The sequence below is a fragment of the Malurus melanocephalus genome, unplaced genomic scaffold, assembly GCF_030028575.1.
Source record: "Malurus melanocephalus ecotype Western Australia unplaced genomic scaffold, MMel_1.1 scaffold_465, whole genome shotgun sequence".
In the NCBI taxonomy this organism is placed as follows: Eukaryota; Metazoa; Chordata; class Aves; order Passeriformes; family Maluridae; genus Malurus; species Malurus melanocephalus.
Window position 1 is genome coordinate 310193 of NW_026623697.1, and position 15881 is coordinate 326073.

A 15881-nucleotide genomic window follows, 5' to 3' on the forward strand; every position below is an offset into this window, starting at 1 on the left:
TAATTAGAAAAGTGCCTAATTTGCCTCCGTGTGCACAGGAATGGCCAAACTCCTGACAGGATTTTGACTGAAAACAGGAATAGAACAAGTAAAAAATTGGTAAATAAATCTTTATGGATCATTCTTCAGTTAAAAAGCTGGAGGTTTCATCAAATTGCTGCAGTAAAGTACCTTGACTCTTCATTTTTACTTATTTTCCTTCTGAAAAAAGCAGATATCCAGTGATTGCTCAGAGGGTTCAAAGCTGCTGATGGGAGAACCCACTGTCCTCACCTCCCACCCTGAGTCAGGAGCTCTGAGGAGCAGTAAACACTCAAACCAAGCACATTTACTCCTTCAAGGACTGACATCTATTTTATCATCAAAAAGGTGAGGAAAAAAAATCTCATAAGCATTAGGCCTGCATGTGATTACTAAGCTTAAAAAAAAGCTGAAGGTTGTACCTGAGTGAGCACTCACAACGTGAAGTGCCCTGTGATTAAGTTATACACATCTCAGTCATATATTTCAGGTTTATTTTTCTCTTTTCTATTAGTCTGCTCAAAAAGAGATAAATTTTATGTTCTTTCCCAAGGTAAATGGGCACGTTCATTTCAGAGTACAAGAAGAACACTCACTGCAAGCTCTGCTTTCCTCTAAGTGCTCAGTAAAGCTGTCACACACCAGTGCTGTGCTGCCACACTCCTGCACACACTGTCACAAGGWAAAACAGCTTGGAAACAAAATGGTTCTGTCTCAATAAAACCATACARGAGGATATTCAGTGCTTGGGCAATTAACTGGTAAATCACCGAATCATTTAGGTTGGAAAAGACCTCCAAAATAATTGAGTCCAACTTTTGACCAGTTGAAAGAAGTAAAAAGCATCTGGCATTTGCCAAAAAACCCACMCCCAAATCTAAAGTGCTGACTGTACAGGAGGTAAAATAGTTAATAGTTTCTGTCTGTATTCAAGGATTTTCACTAAAAAGGGACCTTCAAGCAGCACAGGTTCCYACACAACAGAGCCTCAGCTGCACCTTCAGCACCTCTTGCCCAGGAAGCTGAAATTTTAAGGGAAGAATGTGAGAACCCCTGTCCCTAGATGAAGGAATCAGAAAGTGTAACTGCAGACAATACAAATGTTTATTCATTGTTTCCCAAATCTGTGCAGCTGCAGGAATGTATTTGACACCCTCCTTGCCCCCAGTCACTCCTTGTGCCCCAGCAGGGGAAGGACAATCTGGTCCCAGCTCTCATCCCAGCGCAGCTGCCGGGACTTCCTCAGGTTCTGCCTGAAGCTGTGAAGTTTCCCTTCCAGGKAAGGGAATTCTGAGAAAAGCATCTGAAATATAAAAAACAAAAACATAGAAAAATAACCATAATGTTCCATTTGGGGCTCATTCCAACCTCCTGAGTGTTAACCCTCAACTGCAACTGCAGTTCTTGGGTCTGTCCCCACAGTGAGAACAAAGACAATATTTGAAAGGCTCTTGACAGCTTCAGATTCACACTTAAACAGAAGTGAGGCAAACAATGCTCACCAGGCTGAGCAGCACCTTCTGAGAATGCAAATCACACAGGTAATGCTCAGACTTGAAAAGGTTGCTCAAATAGTGGCACYTCTGGGGTTATTTCTGGGAGAAAGGAATCAGTCAGAGCCTTTACCTTCAGTTGTTCTGCAAGTTCCTTCGAGTCTCTGAATATCAGACCGTTCTCATTGTGTTTCACAAGTTCATGTAAACTGAAAAAAGTTACAGAAGGAAAATTGAGACCAAAAGCAGTGAGTGGGACATTTAAAATGCTGCATTTAAAATGTGCACAGTGACATCCAAAGGGACCAGACCAGCATTATCTGTAACACTGTGATCTCAGATGTCAGAAGGTCCACACCTGACATGATGGGATGAAGTAAGCAGTTTAAAATCTTGAAGACTGCTTCTCCTTTCTGTGTCAGACTAAATCTACCACRGCTGTACCAAAGAGCCTTCACTCTGTGCCACTCATCTGGACATCCATTAAAAACCAGGGCAATAATCTACTTTAACCCACAAGGAGTCTGTCCATGATCAATCATAAAATCTTCACAGAGAATTTCTCTTCTTTTATAAAGCTACTATTTTCCCAAAGGATCATGAATCCCAAGATAACTCAGCCCCTCACTGAACAGATTATGCAGAAGGAAGCTTTTCTAAAATTACATTTATGGGAACAATGGATTAAGGCAAGTGGTTGCATTAAATGCTCCAAATYAGTATTACTTTTTTAACTTAAAACAACTTTGGTTTCTATCTCACTGCATTTTAAAAATGGCATATTACAGGAATCTCATTCATCAGCAGTAGCTGCTGACTTCTGATTTTGTAAGAATTTTGTTTTAAGTGATTCCCTTGAGCTGTAACAGAATAAGCTCTTACCATTTGAAATATATTGCACACACAGGTAAACAGCAGCCAAACATATCCACCACCTTCATGGGCAAATCCAAACCACTGGAGGATTTATGGAGACACACCCCCAGATCGGCTGAGCCTGAAAAACAAACACAGCAGAGTCTGAACTTTCTGAAAGCAGCTCTGCTTTACTTCCATGCTGCTTTGGGTGGTGCAATGAAACTTTTCAACTACCCAGACTGACACAATTTCATCAGGGGAAAAAAATAAAGCACAGGATGTTTTGTGACTCAAATTAGTCATGTTTTAGAAAAGTAATAAGTGAGTGCATGTTAAATTAAAAGGGGATTTTGAAATTTTATGTATCTTTGAAAACAGTCTTTCTGCCTCCTAATCTGTTGAAAATGTAAAGGAAAACCCCATCACAATCCAAACAGGATACACTGCATGGCTCACTAGTGACCTCTCCCAGCTGAAGTCAGCTCAAAATAGAGGAATTACAGTGTGATTTTACAGATGTTACATTCATTATTTGAAAAGGACAAAATAAAGTGTTTTTTAGCCACATAAATTGTCAGGCTGTAACCCTGCAGAATGAAGATCACATTGAATATGTATTTTATTACTTTATTACTCCCACTTAATGCTATTACAATGATGATGCTGAGGGAATAACAATCCAATGAGATGTTAACTTAGAATTTCAGCTACTTTAGGTTGCTCAGCCAACAGCTTTTTGAGATCCTTTACTGGAGTGACCCTGAAAKTAAAGTAGAACATGCACAGGCACCTGTATTTCAGAAGGAAAAAAGCAKGCAAAACCCAGGCTAAAACAGCAACACAGGTACTATACCTGATTCTTGGGAAAACAGGGAAGAGCTAGCCAGAGGAATTTAGCAACTTTGCTGGAATGAGTCCAATCCATGAATATCCCATCACTAACCAGCAGCACTCCTGACTATATTCTCCCAGCTTCTATGCAGTCTGCATCAGCTCCCTGAACTGTGCCAAGCTGTTTCCCACACATCCTCCACCCTRTTTCCTCATCCACTATTTACCAAGCAGAAGAGGGTAATCCTCAGCTTCCAGCCATGGAGTRCAGATCTGGATATGCTTGAAATGCAGTTTTTGGATCAGACCATTGTAGTAATCTTTTAGAGGTCCTTTACCTGTTTAAAATAGAAAAGAAAAAAAAAAGTTTTATCAAGATGACTGCAAACAGTGAGGCCTGTGAAATACAACTCCTGTTGGGTCAGGTGCACAAACAGGATACTATGCATGTGGTAGCCTCAAAAAGATGTGAGGAATCTAAGTTCCCTTGAAAGCAAAGTGCACCTGGACTTCTCTTACTCAGTATTGCAATGAGTTTTCCATCAATGTAGAATAATGGGATTTTTAAGGTGGAAAAGCCCTCTGAGATCAAGCCCAAGTATTCCCCAGCACTGCCAAGGCCACCACTGACCCCTGTCCCCAAGTGCCACATCCACATGGCTTTAAATCCCCCCAGGGATGGGGATTCCACCACGGCCTGGGCAGCTGTGCCAGGGCCTGACCACCCTTTCCAGGAAGGAATATTCCCAATATCCAACCTAAGTCTCCCTTAACACAGCTTGAGGCTGCCTCCTCKGACATTTCTTTTGCAGCATCATCTCAGCATTGACCTTAAATTGTTTTTCATGCAGATAGAAAGGGAGGCTATTTAAAGATACGCCCTTAGTAAATGGTGCAATAGTTCAGCTATAAATCACTATTGTTATAACCAAACATACAGATAACAGTCCCTTCTCTCCTCCCCAGCAACAGGAAAGACAGCAAAGAACAAAAGTGACAATTAAACCTTCAGTGTGAGCACTGAGAAAATTCTAACACAAATATTTTTACCTGTTATCACACACACCAAAGCTGGAAGCTTGGCTCCCTCCTTGATAAACCTCTCATAATCTGGAGAAGACAAAACATTGGATGAGCTGACAAATATGTGGGTGCTTGTTTTAAGAGTGGTGACAGTGTATTAATTACTGAGCTTGCCACTACAAGCAATTTCCTTACATGCACTTGATAACGCAGCAGTAAATTCAGCAATGTTAACATTTACAAGCTTCCACAGAAATAAATGAGGCTGTTTATGCACTAGGCATAAAGCATTCCTTCAACTGCTCCCCAATCAGCTGCTTCAATMGATCAATTCAGAATTGCAGCTGCAAAGTCTACAAGATAAGATAAAGYATCCCTCCCTTCCTATTAGCAGATGCCTATGGAGAGTAGGTGTAATAGCTCAGAAAAGAAAACTGCAGTTTAAGAGCCAGTTAGAGATTTAATTCTCCCTGCCAGCTCCTCTAATTGAACTCAGATGTTGCACTGTATTTCAATTACTACTCTGAAATTACTGCCAATTAATCAAATGCAACTGCATTTTCACCTGAATAGAGAAGCATTCATTGTCCTTTAGCAAAATCCTTCTTAAATGTCCAGAAGACCTCTTTGACTAAGTGAGATCAACTCCTTCATACCAACCTTCTAAAGCTCTTAAAAGGACTGAGAAGTCTTCATCCTCTRAAAGAGAAGGCTTCATTAGTGACATTCATATTTCTATCATTTATCATTTTTGTTTTTAAATAAAAAATCTAGATTATCCTCACCTTCACCTATATGATTTAAGTACAAAGCACGTACTTAGAAGTTAAGTGCACAGTCTGTAGTTAAAAATTACTATTTACTAAAATGTACTATTAAAAATCCCCTAGTTTACATTCATAAATAAAAGTTCACAACCATACATWATATTTATTTATTTCCCTTGTTCAGCAGCAGGACAGACAAATCAGCCACAAATACTGCACATCTTCAAAGCTATCAAGGTAAAATTTTCTAGTTTGTAAAACTGAAAATTAAATGTAAAAATTGCCCTGATAATTCAAAGATAGACAATCCTACCCATGGATTTGTTTMCATACTAGCAATGGATTTGTTTCCAATCTCTGTTTCCTTCTTCATACAGAGGGGAAGAAGTGACAATTACATCACATTATCAGAAATCATGGCATCACAGACTGGTTTGGGTTGGATAAGACCWTAAAGCTCATCTTATCCCAAYCCCACCACCCCAACACTTTCCACTAGAGCAGGGTGCTCAACAAGGAGTAAATACTTGAGTTTCTTCATCCATTTTACCCCACCATGCAAGACAGTATGTCTAGAATGAAAAGTTAAAAAAAGTAGGAAATCTCTTTTAATGATTCTTAAAGCTGAGCCTGTAAACTGTAGCTCTGTAATTAAAACATCACTTTTAAAAAAMCATTGMTTTGTAGCWTTATATGTTGTATAATGTTGTGGGTTAAGGTTTCTCCTTTTGTTTCCTTTCTTGGGGAATTTTTCTTTCCCATTTTGTTGCTGGGATACACTGATTGCCAAGTCATCCTTTTGATGGCTAGGGGATTAAGAGGATAGAACCTAGCCCCACCCAAAGGATCTCCCTGGGCACTCCTCCTGTCTGGCAGGTTTTTTTTTTAATATATTCTTGCCTGAAAGCCCGTGATTTTCAAAGCTGTAATAATTCAGAGGGAAGGGGGGGATCATATCCACCACTCCAAGGGGGGTCCCTGCCTTCACTGGCAAGCACCTGTCTTTCMAACCAMGATATACAACATTTAGTTGTATCAGACACACCTTGTCTTCAAATTCTTGCAGGAAAACAAAAGACAWACATAACTTCAATGTGAGGAAATACAAAGAGCCCTATTTAATATGAAAAATAAACTGATTGCCAACCTGTCCAGCTGGTGCTGCTGATGAGAAGGGCTGGCCGGCCTCTGATCTTCACCACATCCCCACCTTTGCCATCCCTCTCCGTGAAGGCCGATCTCTCGGCACTGGGATTGACAGCTCTGTACTATGGAAACACAACTTCCTGAGCATGGGCTACACACACAGCCAGCRACAGAAGGGAGCAACAGCTCTGCTTAACTAGCATGGATTTCCACACATTTGGCTTCAGATTTGCTGCTCAACTTGTCTACAAACAGAGTCATTACATCACAGAAATACCAGGACAGGACAGGCCATTTTTCCCTCTTYCCTGCTGCTATAGGTACAATTCCTCTTTCCAACCAAATGTTTTCCTTAACAAGTTAAGCAGAGTCAGTCTCCTTTCCATGTCTGTCTCACACAAAGCACAGCATGGARGCCAACAGCACATTTATTCAGTTAAACTCAGAACCTACACATTCCGAGCAGGGCATTTTCCAAAAACCCCCACTAGGCATTAAGGGTTTCACTTCTTTTTCAAGCATCAGTTTGGTGAAGTAACTGCCTGGTGTCATCCTGCACACAACCAGAGGGCAGTGTTTAACACTTGGGCCAAGATCCTGAAGGCTCTCCACAGTAATTAAGGAAGGGATGCTATTAAGGAAGCATCTGGGTCAGTGGGAAGCAGACACGGCAGGGTTCCACCCTAGATACTCATCACAAATTTAGGCCAACTTCTTCAAAAACAAAACACTTCTATTACTTGTGTCACCACAGTTCAACCATTTAACTTCTGGCCTCTTTCAGTGACAAATAAGGCAACTCAGAGCCCCCTGTGCCTGGTTCTGACCCCCCACASAAGTATTTCTAAGTGCCACAACTCCATGTCCCTTGGTTAAGAACTGTAAGGGCAGCTTCACATACCGTGGTTTGAAAGGCTCATAGTCCTTGGCAAGTTTCATGTACAAATTGTGTTGGAGGTCTAATGGTGTTTCCTTGAAATAAGATGCTGGTTTGTCATACAARGTTACAGCCCTGGGAGGAAATAAATGTGCAACTTAAGCAAGATACAGATGTAACAACATGCACATGGTACAGSGGCAGGCTGCAMCAATGTAATCACAAAGAAATTAACYAAATCAATAGGGCAAAGTAATTAATTTTTTTACTCTTACAACCTTCTGTGTTCCTGAAGTTTACTGGAACACACCAGGATGGATACACGTGAAAAAGAACCCCCAACTTGTGTGCATATTCTAAGGGTGAACTGCACCTGGAAAAACTGCAAACATCACTGTCCTGATTTTAAACTTACTCTATAACTGCCCCTGATCAACTCCGATCTTAAAGCCCTCCGACTGCAATAGAAAAGCTGGTAGGCCAGACTAATTGTTCAAATCCTAGTGATGTCTGTCCCGTTCTGACTACACAGGCAGCCTGCAGCAAACTTCCATAACTCTTGGACTGCCACCTCAGTCAATGGGATGTCAGGATAACAAAGATTCCTGAATGCCCACACTCCACAGGCTCATCACAAAACTGAGCTTGTATGTATGAGTGGTGAYGGATGGGCCCAGGGGAGCTCAGTCAGATCCCTCTGAATCCTGAATCCTCAGGGACCTGCTCTTTCATTTTATTGTGCACACTCACACTAAATTGTCTGAGGCACGTGACTTACTTTATCTTGAAATTCACCCAGAGATCCTCTTTCATGGCATCAGTCACACACAGGTTATAGTCAGACAAGCGCCCAAAAAGCTTTTCATACCTGACAAAAATGAAATGTCAGTTAGAAACCACAGGCAGGCAATTGCAGCAACTGTCCCATGCTTGGTAAAAGCAAAAAAAAAAACTCAAAGAAACTCAATTGCCCCATAACTAAAATTTGATTGCCAGTTTTTGATGGACTCCTGCTCTCCAAAGCCTTTAACTACACATAACCAATTACAATCAGCAAGGAGCTGTTTAAAGAAGAATTGGAGTGTAAAGCATTATAGAATTTAAAAAAAAACCCATATAAAGACATTCCATATAAAGAAATTCCAGTAACAAGATCAACRTTTCCATATGCACATAAAAGCAACCTGCCTATCTCATCCAAGCCCCCTCCCACGTGTTCTACAAAGGTAGCTGCAAAACAGAAWCCAGTTTAATGCAGCAAAGCCCAGAAATCCCTCCCTGTGCCAATTATATTCTCCCCACTGGTTTCCATTCTGAATTCCACYAAGGCATGTCATTTATAAAGAGCAGAAATGACTGTACAAACCATTTTGCAATCAGGACTAGCGGGTGGTTCCTCCCATGACTCAGGCTCATGATGCTGTATCCATAGTTGTGCCAATCAATGATGAGTTTGCTCCCCCAGAACAGTCCTGCCACCCATGCAACAGCTATACTGGGTAAGCCTGGGGGATTCTGCTCAAAAACAAAACAAAAATAGCATAAGATTGTGACCAAGTGACAAACACAAAGCAACTACCAAAAAAAAAATTTGAAATTTTATCACTTTAAAGGAGCTTCATGAACAGAAGTTGTTTGTATTTACCTATAAGGACTGGTAGGCACTTCAAATTTAACCCTAGGATAAAGATCAAAATTTCCCTCCAATAAACACCTTAACATTTCTAATAAGATTTATTCTTTGCTACTACCCATGACAATGAATTTTAAAGCACAACAATTAACAGCAAGGGAATTTGTCAGTTGTTAGCAGACAAATCAAAGTTTAGAGCTAAAAAGTACCTGGATACAGGTTTACACCATTGTTGGGGCCAGTTCAGCTCTGAAATAATTAGAACAATGTCTGAGACGGCTAAAAATGTCYTGTAATGTAGCACTATTTATTTTTATTGAAATTAGTCTCAACACAAAACATACCTGAAGAAGAATATAGGATGGCTGATCTATCCTCAGCAAGGTGTACAGTAACTGCACCGACTGCACTACGACCTTCAGGACATACAGGAAAAGCTTTGGACCCACTGCAAAGGGAGAGAAAAACAGGCAAGAATATTACAGCTCTCCCCACAGAAATGTGAAYATTGTAACAGAACCAGCCAGCTCTGCAGAGACAGGGTCAAAATAACATGAAAATGCAAACCTCTYTATTAATATTACCAATGACCCGGATAAGTGAYTGAGTGCACTCTCAGCAAGTTTGCAGATGGCACCAAATGGGTGGGAGTGTCGATCTGCTTGAAGATAGGAAGGATCTGCAGAGGGATTTGGACGGGCTGGATCACTCCAAGGCAGACYTTGAGGGGCTGCAGCGTGTCCAGGGAAGGGAACAGAGCTGGGGAAGGGGCTGGAGCCCCAAGAGCAGCTGAGGGAGCTGGGAAAGGGGCTCAGCCTGGAGCAAAGGAGGCTCAGGGGGACCTTGTGGCTCTGAACAGGAGGGAGCAGCCGGGGGAGTCAAACTCTGCTCCCAGGGAACAGGGATAGGATGAGTGGAAATGAACCCAAGTTGTGCCAGGGAAGGTTTAGTTCAGCTATTGAGAAAATTCCTTTATGGAAAGGGTGGTCAGGCCTTGGAAGGGGCTGCCCAGGGCAATGGTGGAGTCACTATCCCTGGAGGSATTTAAAAGTGGATGTGGCACTAGGGACATGGCTTACTGGTGGCCTTGGCAGTGCTGGGGGAATGGTTGAACTCAGTGATCTTAGAGGGCTTTTCCAACCTTTATGATTCTGTGATTATATTCTGTGATCACTATAAAGCWAAGTAAACATCTCATGATCCCTACAAATTCTCTTCTGTATTCCGTATGGGAAGAAACACAATCATGGAATGGTTTGGGTTGGAAGGGATCTTAAGGMTCATCTCATTCCACTCCCTGCCTTGGGCAGGGACACCTTGCACTTCCCCAGGTTGTGCAAGGCTTGGACAGTTCCAGGCAGCCACAGCTTCCCTGGACAACAGGGGCAAACACAAGGTGAGGGAGGAAGAGGTAGAATGTAAATACTTCCACATTTCACTCTGCATGTGAGCAGCACCAATGTAGCAGCACGTGTTTAATTCCAGCGGCTCTCGTTTAACAGAGAAAGGGATACAAGAGCGTGGAGCTCGGCGTGCGGCGGGGCTGGGCCGCCGGGCTCTTTTTACCGTCCCACGCTCCCTCCGTCCCCCGGCCGGGCCCGCGCGTACCTCGCAGCCCTCGCAGCTCCGCCACGGGCACGAGCCGGATGTTCTCGCTGCGCAGCACGTCCCGGTGCGGCCGGTTCTCTGCGGGGGGAGAGCGCGGTCAGCGGCGCGGCCGCCCCGCCCGGCCCCGCSTTCCCCCGGCCGCCCCTCACTCACGGAGGTAGCCCAGCAGAGCGACCTCGCGCCCGTGTCGCGCCAGCGCCAGCGCGTGGTACTGCATCCGCGGGCTGCGGCCCAGGTCCCCCAGCACGGCCACGCACACCCGGCCCGCGCCGCCCGCGCACCGCCGCCGCCACAGCAGCAGGAACAGCAGAGCCGCCASCGCGCCCGTCACTGCCGGCCCTAGCCCCGGCCACAGCCACCAGCCCGGCGCCGCCATCTTAGAGCCGGCCAGGCGGGAAAGGCGCGGGAAGCGCGCCCCCTGGCGGGCCGGAGGTGCCGCGCTCTGAGGGGACCCGGCAGAGGCGGGACGGGGACARTGACCCGAGAGCGGTGAATCCATTTCAGCRACAGGGAGGGGTTTRTTAATTWCCGCGGTACCGGACACTTGTCTGCWGTGTGGGGTTTTCTGRTAAATTTTAGAGTATCGCGCAGTCTGGTGATTTCAGTGCAGCCCCATTACCAGCCAATGCGTGTGCTTTTCTTTAGTTCGAATTCAGCTAAATTCTAACTAGATCTTYTCTGGATCTGAGTTAATACGCTACGTATTTCTGTGATATCCCTCAGCTTGTTGTCTCAATCCCCGATCCTACCAGTAGATAGCACCAGTGCCTACCAGGTACTTAATTCCTTCAACATCTGCATCCTGCTGTGTTCTCAGACATGCCCCTAATAACCAATTTCCAGCTGTTTTCAGCTTGCTGTTCCCTGTTTCCTGATGGAAATACAGAGCAAACAGAAGCCTCCAGACAGAAACATTTGCCACATTATCTTGGCAGGGCCCCATGGAAGTGACTGAATACCACATCGGAAAAATCACTAAGTTGTGGCAAAGTTTAAAACCAAGTTAGTTGTACTGATCCGATTAGAGGTTGAACAAATGATGTTTCTTCACTACAAATAGGGATAAATACACAAGTGAAGGATGCTGAAGGACGCAGGGAATGGCAGGAGCTGTGTCGGTGTGGGGGTGTCAGGYTGGAKMTCAGGGAAAGGTTCTTCTGTCCCCAGAGGGTGCTGGCACTGCCCAGGCTCCCCAGGGAATGGTCCCGGCCCCGAGGCTGCCACAGCTCCAGGAGMGTTTGGACAGCGCTGCCAGGGATGCACAGGGTGGGATTGTTGGGGGGTYTGKGCAGGGMCAGGGGYTGGACTGGATGATCACCCAGGACATTCCATGATTCCGTGATTCTCTCTGCAGACTGCTGTGGCCACCTATCTGAATGGTATGCTCCTATTCCAGTGATGTTTCTCTGCCCCCTCTGACAAAGCCAGATGTCAGATGTTGCATTTCCAGTGTTACTCTCCATATTGCCAAACAGCAAGTATGTGTTAACAGTGAAGCCATTGTTCTCTTTTAAAACATATAACTAACTACAAGTGTGGGCAGACTGGTTCCACAACAAAATGAAGCCTGGAATTTTTGCTCAAAGATTCTGCTCAGAATGCCTCTTTTTCTGCTGAGAAAGCATAGAATCATAGAATCTTCTGGGTTGGCAAGGGTTCACAAGGATCATGAGCCCAACTCCTGGCCCAGCACAGACACCCCACCAATCCCACCCTGGGCATGTCTGGGAGCATTGTCCAAATGCCCCTGGATCTCTGGAAGCCTCGGGGCCGGGACCATTCCCTGGGGAGCCAAGGTCTCCTCAAGAAAAGTCCCACTGTCCACATCCCTGTCCTGCTTTTACACATCCACCCCACCATGGCAGACACACATCCATCCCAGCCTGTAGGAGATCTCATCTTTTCGGCACGCCTGGTTTCAGTCCCTCCTACCTCACCTGACAGCTCCTGCTGCATATCATTTTAATGCAAAATGCAAATTGCTTTTCTATTTACTTCCTTGAATAAAATGCAAAAATCCTGGCTGCAATGGAATGAGGGACTGAGAGATTATTGCAGCTACCCCAAGTCCATACAGCTGTATTCTCTGGCAGGTTATCAAGTTGCTTAAGGTTACAAGTGTGTCAGCTTTRTGGATGCAATGACTTTTAGTTTATGAAGGTAGAATTGCAATAAAAGTTCTTTTGACCTATGTAATCTTCAGAGCACTTAGTTGGAGAAAGATAAATAAGGTGCAGTCATCACTTCTGGCTGAGGCTCTAAAAACAGGGATGCACTTGAGAGAAATCCATTTTCAGAGAGTACTGATTTCTGCCTGTAAAATATTTCATATGTATTGAATGGCTGTTATGTTTTTCAAAAGGCTTTTCTTGTCTTTTCTTCCTGACCATTTTATAAAGTTTGGAAACGCTGTTTGTAGTTTATCCTAGAAATAGTCTATTTAAGCTCCATCCCCAGTCCTCCTGCYCTCAATGAACTGTTGTGAGTGCAATAAACAGAGACAGAGCAGCCAAAATCCCTCTCAATATTGGAACCTCACTCCTCCCAGAAGTCTCCAATTCAAATGTCTTGAGCAAACCTCACAAAAACCTGCTGCTACCCTGGTTAATCTTATTGCTACATGWTATATGTAGGACAAACATTTTTAAACCTGAATTTTAAAGAAAATTGTACTGAGAAAATACCATCCCATTAGCAAGTATTTGCCCGAATCACACCTGCACTGCAGGATATGGGCTAAGAGCTCACAAAGCCAACATGACTCYAAAAGGTTCAGAGCACTGGCGCTGTGCTGTATCATCATGGATAAATGATGGCCATTTTTAACAGTAAGGCAATTTGCTTCTTATGTTTGTTCTCCTGTTTGCTCAATTTCTGAARCACAACCCCTGCCACAGCAGGGATGGAAAGAGCTGGCTGCAGAATGACCTCCATTTGGAAGCAGTTCCAGGTGGCCTGAAATGCCACTGCAGGTGGCCCAGCACTGAGCCCATGGCCTGGTCTGGTGCTGCTAGGATGCCCCCAGGCTATGCCCTGTTTGGAGTTTGGACTGGCCCTAAAGTTCCTCTAATGATCTCCTTGCTCTGAAAGATGGAATTAATGTTATTGTTTAGTACGTGCAGTGGCATGAACTGTACACCTGCTTTACCTCATCTAATGTGGGCTGTTCCCCAGAAACCTTACACCAAGCCTTCCAACCTTCCTCTCTAAAGGGAGAATGCCACAGGATTACAGAATCAGGGAATACTTTGGGGTGAAAAGGACCTTAAATATATTCTCATTCCATCTCTCTGCATGAAAAGACACCTAAAAACTGCTCCTTTCTCCTTGACCACTCCAAACTCTGCACCCTTCTTGCAGTTGTTGCCTTTTAACCTCACCAGTTGCTTTTTATCTGCTTTATTCATTTTCTCCCAACCCAAAAAATCCCTCAGGAAGGAGTGAAGGTAAAAGAAGTGACCTAGGAAATTTTTACTCAACTTCCCAAAGATAATTTCTCCTGAATGGTTTGTATTGRCTTAGACACCTTTCCAGGCAGGTACAGGTTTAGGTTATAGAAATAATTTTTTTTTGTTTTCACCCAGGACATAGAAGAGGAAGAAGGTAGACAGCAGAGCCAGAGTATATGGCTGATAACCACAGACAGATTCAAATTAGTAATTATTAGACAAGRTTTTTTTCATAACRTAAATTTTTCAAATTACAGGAAAARSRTTAAACACTTGTTAATTGTGTTCACACCCAAATTTTCAGAGCTGGGCTGAACTTCAGGTTCAAGACAGGGTTGGAATTAGTGTTAGATCTAGACATCAGCATGCACATTCCTCTCATGATATTCACTCTGATAACAGAAAAAAATACCTGCCGGCTGACCTCCACTGAGTGGAAAAACAGAGATAMTCTGACTTAGAGCATGAGTTAGACTAAGACTTAATTTAGGGTTGGGGTTGTGTCTTCATACCAAAGCTGAGCTGCTGAGATTCATTCAGCCCAATGTTGTCACAGGTGTTTACCCAGCCCCTGCGCACACATGTACCTTAGACCCTGCATTTTGGGAACATGAATATGTTTGTGACACAGCTGGAATGGAGACTGGTTATCTTTTACAGCAGGTAGTTATCTCCATTAGTGGGGAAATCATGTGTCACTGCAAAACAAACACTGGAATTCTGGCAATGCCACCCTTTCCTCTGTGAACAGTTCTGGAAAAACAAGTCACTTGTACTCCACTGATACTTAACCTCAGTGAGGGGGAAGGGGCTGCATTAATGAGGAAAGTAAACTGCAAAGTAAATGCACTATATGGAAAGGAAACTCTGTTCTGTTTTTAAATACTGTTTTGTTTTTCATTCCATTTTAGAAGAGGTTTCTGTTCCCTGTGGATTTCCAAAGGTGGCTTTTGGCGTGTGTATTTTATCACACTGTGATCCCAGCCTCTCTTGTAAGCTATGGAAAAGACAGGGTGAGTTTGGAAACTGGGTGGAAGCCTCCTGGATTCTACCAGGACATGATGATCCCTGTGAAAAGGGGAAGGTGATTGAGCAAAAGACCAGGCATGATCCTGGCTGAACTCCCAGAACACTCTACTCATGCTTTATGCAGAGCTGAGTTTAGATCATGAAAACCACATTTAGGCCACCCTGGAGTTCCACTTGGACGGCTTGTTTCCAGCTGGAAACATAAGCACGACACCTGCAGCTCTCCATGGGCAAATGAAAGGGGAGGCATCAGCTAAGATTTTTCAATGTACTGGGTAGTGCATTTCTGGTTAATTTGTGACATGCAAGTACATTTTCGCACCTGCAAGATACCTGAGACAGCAGCACACTTGCCTGTACCAGATGCACTTATCCTGGGAAAACTGAGGCATAATCCACTGGCTGTAGGACTCTGGAAACATTGTTTCTCSTATTCCAATAAGGCCTCGAGTTTGTGGCTCCATAGCCCTGAACCCCCAGGCACAGGTCTGATACCTGCCCTTGTACCATATCATTTATGGAATCAGTTGCCTGAAGAAAGTTGGGGAGGGACTTTGACAACGTGATAGGACAAGGGCGAATAGCTTCCAAATGCCAGAGGGCAGGGATGGATGGGATATTGGGAAGGAATTCCTTCCTGTGAGGGTAGGGAGGTTCTGGCACAGGGTGCCCAGAGAAGCTGTGGCTGCCCCTGGATCCCTGGCAGTGTCCAAGGCCAGGTTGGATGGGGCTTGGAGCAGCCTGGGACAGTGGAAGGTGTCCCTGCCCATGGCAGGGAGTGGCAGTGGATGAGTTTTAATGTCCCTTCCATCCCAAACCATTCCACTGTTCTATGATTTATTTTTTGGAACAATGTATTTGACTTAGCGCACCACAGGATCCAACTGCTGAAGTTAGATTTAGAAAAACCCAGAACTGCCTGAATATACCATATTCCCTTRGTGTAGTAATTATTCCCTTCCGGAAAATGGACACAATCCTAGTGCTCCAAACGAGGATGATGGAACCGCAGTGGCTCTAAGGGCCGTATGTACCGTCCTGTGACAGGTGTGAGTGTCAGAGGTGCCGTGGAGAAAGAGCCGAATCCTCAGAGCGAGTCCCTGCGGGAGCGCTGCCTGGACCCTCGGACCGTGTCCCTGAGGGAGC

The 15881-nt window shown here is 44.2% G+C and overlaps 1 protein-coding gene across 2 annotated transcripts; it reads right to left on the reverse strand.

Moving 5' to 3' along the window:
- Positions 1 to 267: 267 nt before the first annotated feature.
- ALG1 (ALG1 chitobiosyldiphosphodolichol beta-mannosyltransferase) lies at positions 268 to 10637 on the reverse strand. Of its 2 annotated transcripts, XM_057380632.1 has the most exons (13): positions 10411 to 10637; positions 10258 to 10335; positions 8994 to 9097; positions 8383 to 8531; positions 7795 to 7884; positions 7041 to 7151; positions 6141 to 6256; positions 4887 to 4925; positions 4254 to 4313; positions 3431 to 3541; positions 2397 to 2511; positions 1648 to 1723; positions 268 to 1324 (listed from the first exon to the last, which is right to left on the reverse strand). In XM_057380632.1, exons 1-13 carry the CDS (start codon positions 10631 to 10633, stop codon positions 1190 to 1192), a joined length of 1407 nt encoding a protein of 468 aa, XP_057236615.1. In that variant the 5' UTR covers positions 10634 to 10637; the 3' UTR covers positions 268 to 1189. The 2 variants fall into 2 exon arrangements, with proteins under 2 accessions (XP_057236615.1, XP_057236616.1); XM_057380633.1 differs by lacking the exons at positions 8994 to 9097; positions 10258 to 10335; positions 10411 to 10637 and adding an exon at positions 8859 to 8954 and having other exon boundaries at positions 269 to 1324.
- Between the last annotated feature and the right edge of the window lie 5244 nt (positions 10638 to 15881).